At 45.6% G+C, this 12,692-nt stretch overlaps 1 protein-coding gene across 3 annotated transcripts in view; it reads right to left on the bottom strand.

The window, feature by feature from the left end:
- PDE8A (phosphodiesterase 8A) overlaps positions 1-5,095 on the bottom strand; it is a 124,898-nt gene extending 119,803 nt beyond the window's left edge. For 2 of the 3 annotated variants that reach the window (XM_065641492.1, XM_065641493.1), the window contains exon 1: positions 3,963-5,095. In XM_065641492.1, the coding sequence (XP_065497564.1) occupies positions 3,963-4,223 (261 nt within the window). In that variant the 5' untranslated portion in view covers positions 4,224-5,095. The remainder of the gene's footprint in view (positions 1-3,962) is intronic. The other variant, XM_065641494.1, reaches the window with a different exon arrangement.
- Positions 5,096-12,692: the final 7,597 nt, after the last annotated feature.

Genomic DNA, 12,692 nt, shown 5'->3' with positions numbered 1-12,692 from the left:
TTACGCGACCGTTGGTTTGCAGTGACTGCAAAATTCTCAGGCAACTTCACAGGGTTTGAATGAAGAAAACGTATTGGGTACAAGGCCATGGATTTAAATGGGCTGTCCCATATCAGCCGATAAATCAAAAGGCTGTTTCGCATTTAGCCCTGCTGGCTTAGGACTACTTTTAATTTAAAATAAAGGAAGTTTGGATTTACTCTCTGATCCCTTTGCACCCAAATGCACGTATTTCTGTGGTAAATGTACATGACAGGGAGAGTTACACAAGAGGAAGGAAATCTCACATACGTAAAAAAATGACAGAGCAAAATAAGAGTGCGATGTATGTGCTACAGCGTATATTAATGCACTACAGAAGAGACACACACATGTGATATGCCTATGAACACCCAAGCCAATTTTAAATAAATGCCCATGAGGCCCTCATACCATTCCAGCATTTACTCCACTTATGCTATAGATTAAACAGAAGTATTATTTTAAAGGTGTTTAAGCAGGTTTCTATAAAGCCAAGTACCTTTACCACAAATTCAACACCACGAATGTCTGAAGAAAAAAATCATAACTAAGATATACAAAAAAGACAGACAATTTCAAGTCCACTTTCTTGAGATTTTTAGAGCTAAAAAAAAAAAAAGAAAAAAATCAGGAAAACTCTCCTTTGCAACAGTACTGGGTGTCCTTTGATATTCTTAATGCAGCACTGGATTATCAAACCACAGTTGCTATTACTGCATCTAAGTCTTGCTCATCTTTCACTGGGAAAAGTACAGAGTTTAAGCTGTGGAGTCAGTACATCAAAAATTAAGGGAAGGGTTTTCATGGCTGGTTCACTTTTACATACAGCACTTACGCCCAGATGCTCATAAATTTTCAAATTAAAGCCATGTATGAAATTACTAATTAAGGAGGGAGATACAGGTGCCATGATCAAATATAATTTATTAAAAGGGTTCCTCCATTTCTCACATACTCATACTCACCAAACTCATATATACCAGAAATAGGTATTATGGCATTTATCACTGCCAACACACACTTTCAGGACTGCTCTGTGAATTTGCTATGGATAAACTTAGGGTTTTCCATATTAGGAAAGAACAGGTAACTTTTTTAGCTACAGTTTGTAAATGGATGCAAATCATAAAATATAGTATGCTCACACCACACATCCAGAAAATGACCCTCTGCTGTTTGACCAGAAAAAAGATATAATAAGACAAACATAAAGCCAGAGTAAGTCTGGGGCTAATTAGCAATATATATAATACCATTTACCAGTCAGCATCGGTTATTTCTTTTAATGACACTTTCTGACTTGAAAAATGTGCACTACAGCTAACAAACTCATTGAAGTTACTGCACTACCTATTATACATATTTTAATAAATGTAATGCTAATGCCAAAGTGAAAATATGAGATTTACACAGGCCAAGTTTTGTTCTCAGCTCTCACATAAGACTCTCTTGGCTTTAATCAGTGCATACACAACAAAAGAATGTGAATGAATGTCAATTAAAGTGCCCTGAAACCAAGCAAAAAAGCCATTCAGGCAGGTTACCAGCTATTCGCACAAATTCTGATGACACCACCATCGGCCAAAGCACAAAAGGTTTGTGGCATCTTGTGTTCCTGTCAGAGAACCCCAAGGGCCAGACAGGGTGTGCTACCCACTCTGAAGAACAGCAATAATTCCTAGTAGCACCCGAATTCTTACACTTCTTCCTCAAATCAAAAACCCTTTTAAACTCCAACACAGCACATCGTCCTGCCCAATGCTCCTTCTGGCTCCAGGAATTTCAGGCTCCTGCCCATTACCTTCAATGTTCTCACACTTTGTTTCTTTCCAAACGCCTTCACTGTGCTGTGAAAGCTGCTCCCCAGTGCCAGAACAGCCCCCACTCCAGCACCATCTCGGAGACAACGCCGTTATCCTGCACACCAAGAACCCTAAATCTGATCATACTATACACACTAATGATAAAAGCAGAAAATTAAATACCAGGCTGCTTTATGGCTCTAAAGAGTATTATAGGATTTTGCACATGGAAATCATGCAGATGTGATGTGTCCAACAGATTTTGTGTCCAGCTGATCACAAGCAGAATTCCGTTCTCATTTCTCAAAACCCATCATTTCACAGCAATGTGCTTTGAGTGATGACAAGGGCAGAAAACATGACTGATAAAAATCGGAATGGCTGCCAATCAGATTACAGCATGCATATGAACCAACATCAACCGTACAGCATCTGGCTGAGTTATCCAAACTGAGTACCAAGTATTTCTACAAAATTCTTGAAATCCAACAACAAAATTAAACAGAACTAAGACTGCTTCCCGTGCATGGTTCTGGAAACTGGGTTTGGAGTTGTTTTTTTCCTCATAAGCAAGGACACAGAAGACAAATGCACAGAATTCAAATTTTAAGAAGGTTTTTGGTTTAGATTTTGTAATGTGCAATTACAATAACAATTAAAAAATTCATCTAGCAAAACAATTGTCAGGATTCTGATGACAACTTCGGTTTCCTGACTGTGGTTACTGTATTAAATATGCTGTAAGCACGTCTAGCGTGTGTGAGCGGGGCCATAAAGTTCAGTTTCCTGTATGGTGTTATTAACATAAAAATTTTAGTTTGGTATAACACCATTCAGCTTCACGTTCTGCCTCAGGTACTGTTAATCCCTCCTCCAACTCACTGCTTACAAAGTGTCTTCTCATTTTCTAGGCTTTTTCTAAAATCCTATAAACTAAGATTACTATATCTGGAGGAAAACAATTAAAGAAAATCACTCACAGCACTGAAGAAAATTATTCCAGGTCAATACTCTAGCAGCTGTCCTAATGAGCACGTAAAAATCCTAAGAAAACTAAAAATCACCAGAGTTTCTCCGAGCCTGCAAAACGTTTGACATTTAGCTAGTTCTTGCCTGCATCTCAAGCCTGCATCTTATATTTATGGCACGTGTATCGCAGTCCTTACGGCAGTAACCCCGAGCAGATCAGCCATGTTATAGAATATCCCCTGGGCTGCTACAATTTGATTTTTTTTTTTATGTTTGCAATTACTTATTTTTACAAAATAGAGATCGTTCCCCCCCAAAAAGCAAAATATACGAAATAATCAAAATCTATAGCATTAGGAGCTAAAGAACAACCCATAAACAAATAGGCCATCAATAGAACGTAAACAGACAAGCAAGCACGCTGCACCACTAACTCACTTTAAAAAAAACAAATTACAATTTTTTCGGTATGTGTCTTGTCAACTTCCTACAGCCTTGTGTTGTACCTCTACACAAAAGTATGCATGCTAACACACACGCAAAAAAAAAAAAAATCTCAAAAAAATACCCGATTTGCAGCAACAGACAAGGTCAACTCGTCGTTAATGTAAATCAGCACCCAGAGCAAAAACCGCTGTCGCTCCCCTTTCAACTTTCTGAATGGCAGAGGAATGCAAATTGATCATTCCAGCCAGCAGATCACTTCGGACTGCGATTTGCCTCTGCTCCCAAACCAGACAGGCACGAACAGCAACACCGGAGGACCCAGCACAAACACACACGTACAACACGGGAGTTGGCGGCAGCGCAGCTCCGCGCACGGCAATCCCACCATGGACGGACAGACGGACGGAGGGGCCCTCTGCCTTCAGAAGCAAGACCCGTGTCCCCAGCAATAAGGACCGATGAGGACAATCACACCGCTCTCCTGTCCGGCATTAGGAAAACTCGTTTTGTGGAAGGAAGGAAGGAAGGATAGAAGGAAGGAAGGAAGAGGCTTGAGTACATCTATAAAGTCATTTCATCAGGCTGATTAGTTTATAAACGAAGTAATAGCTCAAGCCAGGAAAAGCCACCCTGCAACGTATCGCTTCGGCAGGGAGCTCCTCGAGTTAAACCGCTACGGCCAGTCCTGAGAGAAATAGCGCTTGTGTTTAGCACCCTTTTTACCTTAACACTGGATCTGCTGCTCTGGGTCTCTGCCTCCATGCTCTGGCTGTTCTCCCTCTTGTCTTTCTTAGAGGAATTAGTCCTCACCTTATAAGTGGATGTGTTGGAGGATTTAATGAATAATCCTGGGACGGGGTTGCCTTGCTGCTGTTGAGACATGGTTGTGTTGGTCTGGTGAGGGGAATTGCACTCCTCAGACTCTTTGCTACTGTGATAGACCACTCTGCTGTCAGAGATGTGGATGCTTGGAGCACAGCCCATGCTTTGAGGCCACCTGGGGAATACTTCTAAATTGTATATATATATGTGTGTATATATATATCTCCTTCCCGTTGGTATTTTTCCCCTGCTTGATTTTTTGTTAACAGGTTGGATCTCTTTGCTGCGTCTCCGCTACGCTCTGAAGCATTGCCATCGGTCCCTTCTACACGGCCAGAAAGCGTGTCTGTTCTCCTCGTCCTCCAGGAAACGGGTCCTTGTAGCTCAATCTCAGCAGCGGGCTGGGGAGCTGGAGGGGAGGGGGGAAATCAGAAACCGGTCGACTTCATATTTTCACAATTATTACTAATTTTTCTAAGCCATCTGAGAATCTTGGTAAGGTTTTCTTGCCTTCTGGGGAAAATTAAAAAAAAAAAAAAAAAAGAAAAAAGAAAAAAAAGGAGCGGGGGGGAAAAGGCAAAAAATAACAAAAAACCCGACGCCCCAAACCCGCAAGCACACACACCCCGGCGTCTCGTCGGCCGGGCTCTCAGAGCGGTCGGGGGCACCGCACCATCGCCGCCCGCCTAGTCCGGAGCACGGCGCATTTTCCACCTGGGTTTGCACAGCGTTACCGATTAACCCGGTGCGGGCCGGGGGCCGCTTCCCACCTCCTCCTCCGCGCTCCCCGCCAAGCAGCGCTCACTCCTCGCGGTCCCGCGGGTGTGCTCTGCGGCTGAGCCGGGGGCCGAAATAAATTTAAAAAAAAAAAAAATTAACAACAATCGCAAATCGCCGCCCCGGGGAGCCGGCTGCGCCCCTCACGCCGCGCTGGGCATGTCCCGCACCGCCTCCGTCGCGGGGGCGACATTCAGGTTCTCGTCGTCGGAAGGAAGCGCCCCCCGTCAGGCGGCAGCGGGGCTCTCCGGCCGCCCCAGCCGCATCCCGCCCGGCGGAGCTCCCGGCTCGGCGCCGCGGGACCGGAGCGGGCCGGGCCGCGGGGAGCCCCCTGAGCGCCCGGCCCGAGCGCCGAGGGCGGCCCTCGGAAAATCAGGGCACGGCCCGGAGGGCTTTGCAGAGCCGCGGGAGGAGCCGGCTCCGCTGGCGGACGCATCAAAGGGCCTCCATGTTGGGGGGGATTTTTTTGGTCAGAGAAATGATGCGAAACGGCGAGGAAAAAAAAAAAAATCAAAAAATTAAAAAGAAGGGAAAAAATTAAAAAGAGCGAGAAGCAGAAGGAGAACGGTCCTAGCGTCGCATCCCGGCGGGAAGGGTTGCAGCGGCGAGAGCTCTAATTCCCAAGCCGTGGTGTCCGCGTCCCTTGCAGCGGGGAAAAGCCTCTCTCCTCGCAGCGCCTCGCTCGCTCCGCGCCCGCCGTGTTATTATTGATGTTCCTCGGCAGCGCGGCAGCCCCCTCCCGTCCCCGCCCCGCCCTTCCCCCGCCAGCGCTGCCCCGGCGCTTGACAGCGGCGGAGCCAATACCGGCGCCCGGCGGCGCTGACCTCCGGCCCGCGCTGGCGTCAATGCAAATGAGCCGCCGCGGGCCAATGGCGCGCCGCGCCGCCGCCCGAGCGAGCCAACTTCAAACCCGCTCCGCGTGCGCCCGGCGCGGCGGCGTCAGCTGCGGCGAGGGGACACCGGGGACACCGGGACACCCCCCCGGGAGCCCCCTGAGCGCGGCAGCGGCGGCACGCGGAGCCACAGGCACCTTTACATGGCTGGCACCTCCACCCTCCTCCAGCCGTTCCGGGTCCAATGAGCTGCTTTCTCTTGATTTAACAAACAAAACCCAACCACAGCAAAACACACCAGCAGAATTCTCAACCCAGCATCATTTGTGGGAATCAGAAGCTTGGCTGCCCCGCGGATGCCCGAAGAGCTCGGAGGACGCTGGTTCTGTTCTTGGGAACCGGGGACCAGCCGGGGCTCTGCTGGTGCTGCTCATCACCTGCCTTTGCACCTCTGGCCACGCCAAGTTCTTTGAAAATGTTTTTGAAAGCAAAGACTATGAACAGGAAAGATGGTGCCCTAGAGCTTGACAGACCCTAGAGCTTGGAAAGTGAACTACAGACAGACTTTTTCTGGAATACATATGTAAATAGACTTTTTCTGTTTCTTTATCATATGGAAGTAAGACTAGACGTCTGTACATACTTCAAGACACAAGGAGTATTTAAAGCCCTTTAAAACACCACGCCCAGGGCAAGTCGAGTTACTGCTATGGACAATATGCATTTGACAAGTAGCAGCTCAAGCGCAGCTCAGGCTCAAGAGACACACAACACCTCACTCTACCACAGACCACACAGCACCCAGCGGGCTCCCAAGAGCCCTGCTCATGTTCCAAACGCGCCTTTCACCTTCCTCGCTACGTCCTCTGTAGCTCCACCAGCCTTCACTCTGACTGACTCGCGGAGCTGCCTCTCCGAGGCACCACCTGTTCTCACTACCTGAGGAACAGCTCAGAGGCGGCAGCAGTTTAGGGAAGGCCAGATCAAACTTTAGATTTAGGAGCACAGAGAAAACCAAATATCGGAGACATGACTTTTGTCAATAAGCTCCAGCTTTTGAGGAGGTAAAAAGATGTTTCACAGGAGGAAACTGTTTAAATTACTTCAAATTTGTATCATGAATGCTTTTGTGCTCCCCTGTCAGAATCACACTGTCTCAGAAAAAGCCAATTCAGCATGAGCACGTCTGTGCATTTGGAACAGTCAGCCTCTGAACAGTGCCTTAGCTACATGACAAATGTCGCCAGGTCATAATTAAAAGCAAAATGTGCAGATAAGATGACTAGGACAGCAAGAATGGCAAAAAGCAGCTCTTCATTCATATACATAACAGCATCACTCGATACACATGAGAGCACCGTACAAGGTTAGCAGATGCAAAGCCAAAAGTCAGTGCTTTTGAGAAATGTGGTTTTTCAGGATAACCACCGTACTTGCACTGTCAAAATGCTTTTATTTATTTCTCATAATTGCTAGGTTTAAAGGCCGGAAAATCAGGTCTTTCCTTCCCTGATCTCCCTGCTACTGTGCAATTTCAAGTATAAGCAATAGTCACATAAACTTCATCCACCCCATTAATTTAGCTGATCTATGTACCCTGTCAGAACCAGAAAAAGACACTGGTTTCCTGTGCTCTCTCGTCACTTTGGATGCCCACTTAAGATAAGCACTTAATAATAAATGAAGGGAAAGGCTTAACATGCCTGCTTTAAACAGTGGGCACTGTTTGGAGAGGAATCCTGTTCTCATTCTTTCCTTTACGTTAACCATTATTTACTAGATCCCATTAACAGGAACACTGAAGTGCAACTAGAAAGAGGCTGTGTAAGAAGAGAATGCAGCAATTCCTACTTGTACCATTAACCACAAGTGTGGGCTCTCGTCTGCTTCAGCCTTAATGGATCTGTCAGCAAAACTGCTACTGCACTTTATTTCTGGTGGCACTGGAGGACTCAGAGACAGCAAAACTTCATTTTCAGAGCTCTGCATTCAGTTTGCAGTGCTGACACCTAGAGTTAAGCTTTCTACTTCGTAAAATAAATGGGTTTGATTTGCAGCTACATAAAGATGAAATGTACATTTTATGGTATCATTTAAAAAATATTTATATTAAAAACATCTCTGTTTTCCATTTTGGAGGCAAACAAGTTCCCATTCAACCAGTTTACCCAAATGACAGACAAAAAAATACTGAGAGGGTAGAAAAATGCTTTGTTCATTGTACAATAATAGCATGACAAAACAACAAAGTGTACACGCAGGTATGACATGCATGACCTCTTTGCCCTTTTTGAAAAGTTTTCCACACCAACCCCAGGCAGATAATTTCTGAGTATTTCAATCTACAGCAAACAAAACCAAAAACAAATAAGCCTCCATCTGCAAGTTTTTCAAATTAGAATTCACACCAGCTTGAATGGGAGAATGAGGTGAGCAAAAAACGCCTGAACGATCCCCTAGTAGTCTAATAAAAGCCATTGAGCAATCACCGTAGTTGTTCATACGCTGATGAAAATCCAACTAAAGACAAAAATCTCTATTTGAACAAGACACTGGCTCACTCATTGGTTTGTTTCTCTTAAATTTGAAAACAATGGTGCTGGTTTTTATTGCAAATAGAAAAATACAGCTGAAAGTACAGATTTACCCACAGTCTAGAATCAGGGAAAAGGGGCGAAAACATCAAAATCCTTGCCGATGGTAGTCATTTGTCACTACACTCTATGAACTCTGTGGATAAAGGGGCTTGTTCAAGCTTATTTGCTGAAGTGCAGCTCAGGAAATGGTAGTCCCTATTATTCAAAAAAATGAAATAGTGCAAAAGAGCAGAGGAAGAATAGGAGTGTAGCCACTGGCTTATTAGGGCTGTGGGGGAAGTGCAAGGTCAGTAGAGAGTCAGTAAGTGAGAGGTCAGAAGAGAACCAGCTCTAGGAGACAGCTGGGGAATGAGAAAGGTTATTTATGGAGAATAAGGTTGAATTCCATTCAGGACTGCAGAATAAGAAAGGAGGATAGGAAAGAGTTTGGAATGATTGTTATTAGCTTGGTCTGTAGACAAGTGGATGCTGTGGAAGATCAAAGTATTTAGAGAACAGATACATAAGCTTAAATTTTTAAAAGGATTGAAAAATCACAGTATTCAGCCACTTCCCCATCCGATAGACAAATTATATTGGATCCTGGATTTTTTGACAAAAGACTGAACAACACACTGACTCCCAGATCTCTCCCACTGCTCCCTCTGTCTGCTATCTCACCAAAAACTCCCATAAGGAAAAGCACTTCTCCTCGATGTATCAGCAGTCTGCATCCATTTCACACAGGCTTCGACCATTTCCCATTGTGCATGAGCACTGGAACAATTCGCTCCTGTCCAGCTACACAAAGATGCGTATGAAGGCCTGGAGAAAAAGTTTGGTGCAAAAACCCGATTCAGATAATATTTCCATGCCTAAGACACTGACAGGCAGAATTTTGCAGAAGAAATGATGGACTAGCACCTGCACGAACAAAAAGCATCAGTGTGCTTTGGAAAAATGTTTGTTCAGTGATGGCAGAGCAAGCGTGCCTGCAGTCCTGTGAGCACAAGGAAGCAATCTTGATCTGAGATTACTCTGTGTGGTTTTAATTGCTTCTCCCCCCAAGTCAGCTGCATGTTCCAACTGTGTCTTCTGGCCTTCTGAAAAGTCAGGCAATCGTGCTGGCCTCTAGACCAGCGAAGGAGGCAGTGGGAAAGAGGAAGAGGTGGAGGAACTGTGGAAGTTGTGCCAGCACACAAACAGCTGAATGGACTCTACGCTGCTAACCACTGACACATGCAAGCTGCGACAAAGCTCCTCTCTCTAGCCCCAAGATATTCTAGAAGAGAAAACAGGGACCATAATTCTGCCATAGCCACATATCGGTAGCAGCATTACATCTCAAGAGCAGGCTAAGGGTACTTCTGCTTGTTTGTGTCAAAGCAACAGGTATCTTGGAACTGGGCATTTTCAGGTGACACAAGACAAGTGTAAAATTTGTCCCAAGATGCTCCTGGAATGTACAGAAGTACAATGGGTTTGTTTTCTGCATCACTTTCCTGAAGTCCTGAAAAAAAAAAAAACAAACAACATCGCCAGAAGCACAGCTCTGAAAGCCTCGCAGGCTGTCTGGCTTGCCGTTGTTGCATAATTGTGATTGCAGACCACAGACAGTTGTCTGTACCATTTGGAAATCAGGACCTTCAAGACAGTTTAAGTCAGCAACTTTTTCAACCAAAGACATTTGAGTCTAAAGCTCAAATACTTCATGTATGCACAAGCTTCATTGTCATAACTGGAGTCAAAATTGACTTTGCAGCTGTAGTTTACACATCACACTCACTGCTGCTCAGTGATCAGCAGGATAGACACACTATTTCTGGGAGAAAAATGTACACCCTCTTCTCCACTGTAGCTCCTTTACACTTTGATAACCTTGTTTGCTGTCCCATAATGTGGAAGTCTCTTTCATAGCCCCATCCTATCCTAAAGATTTGTCTCCCTTTCTCCATTTCTTAGTCTCTCCTGCTTCTTCCTGCCTTTGTCTCAGATCTTTTTGTTTCCTACTCTAAGTACCCCTTTTGTCACGTGCTTTCTCTTGCCATTTCCCTCATCAGATCAAAATCCTTTGCTCATCCCAAAAGCAATTATTGCCTCTATGATCTCCCAAAAGCTCAGTTCCCTAAAATCTCCCACAAAAGCCCCCCATTATTTCTGCTTTCACAATTGTTCATCTGTCCAACGCTTCTCAAGTATCCTCCAGCATTGCACCATCTCCACTTTGCTTTTTGTAGGCTCTCCCCAAACCACCCAAGAGCAGCACCTCCTTGCACAGCTGATGCAGAGTGAGGGTGACCAGATCTCTCTGCCACCAGCTTTAATGACTGGGCATGGGGCTTCCGATGCTGCTGGCTCACTGCAGGCTTAGCTGAAGCCTAATTTCAGTGGAGGAAGGCATACACAGAAAAAAAGGGACAAGAGGACAGTTTCCCTGAATCTCCTCTGCTGCAAAGGAAGCTGACTCTGGATCTGGAGGCAGCTGAGACCGACACACACAGCATTGCCCATTTCTCTAGACACTGTGGGTATAGATCCTTGGGCTGATCTGGGGTGAGGACAGATTACGGAGTCCTTACCACCACTTTTGTCTCACAAGTTTTCCTCTGCCTCCTAGTCCTCTCTTCCCAAGTGCCTAAGTCCTCATCACCTAAGCTTTGTCTTTCCAGTCCCTGAACCCAGGAGCCCTACCCAGCCCAGGGAACACGGCAGCCACGGGATGCAGGAGGCTGCACTGTCACCCCCAGATGCTGCAGCAGTGCCAGCCCCAGAGCTCAGTGGGAAGGAGGAGTGCTCTGTGAGCTACCGCTGCCAAAGCAGCCTCCACCAGCTCCCACTGCCTGGCCTGGCCTCCCATCAGCCAAAAATTTGTGGGGAAGGGAGGAACAAAGCATTGGCGTCCCCACCCACTCCCCTATAATTATCCTGTGCTTCACAAGCAGGAGTATCTATCGGGATACACAGTGCCATGCAGCCAGCTGTGACCATAGAGAATTAGCTGTTCCTTTCTTGGAGAGTTTTCCCTTCTCTCTTCCTAAGTATTTTTAAGCTAACTTACATTCATTTAGTGTGCAACCCTTTCAGTTTGTGATTTACTAAATCAAGAATGAGAACCGGTCCTTCTGCTAAAAAACTGACCCCACTTAGGTGGAGTGGAATAGCCAATTCTTACTCCTACAGGCCTTGCTGCCTGTTGTCCCTCTGCTTCCCAAGAGCATTGGATCCCTCCTCTTAGCTAGCCAGCCTCAGGACTCTTCACACTCCTAAATTGGTTCCTGATGCCATAACACTCTATATCACATTGTGGCATGCTGGGCTCCGGTAAGAGAAAGCCAATCAGTAAAATAAACAAGCAACTTGGCTTCTCCATCAGTAGGTCAGTTGGTCATCAAAGCTAGAAGGACAAGATCTTAATCTTTGTCAGCCTACCCCAGCAGCTAAATTATTAGCTCAGGCTAATGAGGGAAGACTCGCTCAAGACAGGCTTTCAAAACTACAAATTTCCTCCCTCTGGCTCTCTCCCCACCTCCCCTCTCCCAGGTCCTCACTGCCTCCTGCCCAGCAGCTGCTCTCTGACTTACTCCTGGTTAACCAGCAGTGCTAGTGGCCAGTAGCCTCAACTCTTCCCAGAGACAGACTGAATAAGAGTGGGAAAGAGAACAACAAAACAGAGAGACAGAAACTCATCCCTGCAGTGTGGCAGCAGCAGGAGCTGAAAAACTCTCTAAAATTACTCTTTAAGACAGGCTGTACACCTGCAAAACAGACTGCTTTCATGGTTGCTGAATTTATTATTTAAGGAACAGATCCATCATCTGTGGTCGTACTGAGCAGTAATTTATCATATATTCACAATAGCAAAAAATCCCATGTACTGGCTGTGAGATTTATGTTCCTATATCACTCTACCATCTGAAAAATTCATCCTACAAACATGTCTGAACATAAGACAGGGAACTGGACCTCATCTGAATACTTAACAACTGTTAGCTGTATTCTCAAGTACATTTCCTTTCTTTGGGCCAAACCAATACCTTTAAATACACTCAGTCATATCCAACTATGTACAATCCTTCCTGATGTTAGGTATTTCTGTGGAGCAAGGCAGTATCCTTACATATGCAAGAAACTGGACCCTTAGTTAACCACGAGAAGCATACCCTACCATCGAGCTGATAACCCAGAGATGGTTGCGCAATTTATTACTGTCTCCAAATGTACCCCTTTTTCCAAGAATGCTTCACATCCATTGCTTACATTGCAATCAGGCTCTGTGAGTAATGTTTCATTCATGATTCACACTTATTTTTCCAACTGTATTCTTGTTTCTGTAAGCTCCCATCAGGGAAGTTGTGTTCCCTGCCACTTGCCTGCGTGCAGCTCTGTGTGCAGACAGCTGTAAGGAGGAATGTACAAGAAGCCGACCTCTGCGGTGCCATGGCACA

The sequence above is a fragment of the Caloenas nicobarica genome, chromosome 10 (assembly GCF_036013445.1).
Source record: "Caloenas nicobarica isolate bCalNic1 chromosome 10, bCalNic1.hap1, whole genome shotgun sequence".
Classification (NCBI taxonomy): Eukaryota; Metazoa; Chordata; class Aves; order Columbiformes; family Columbidae; genus Caloenas; species Caloenas nicobarica.
The sequence above is the reverse complement of the archived record's forward strand: the minus strand, read 5'-3'. Positions and strand labels throughout refer to the sequence as shown.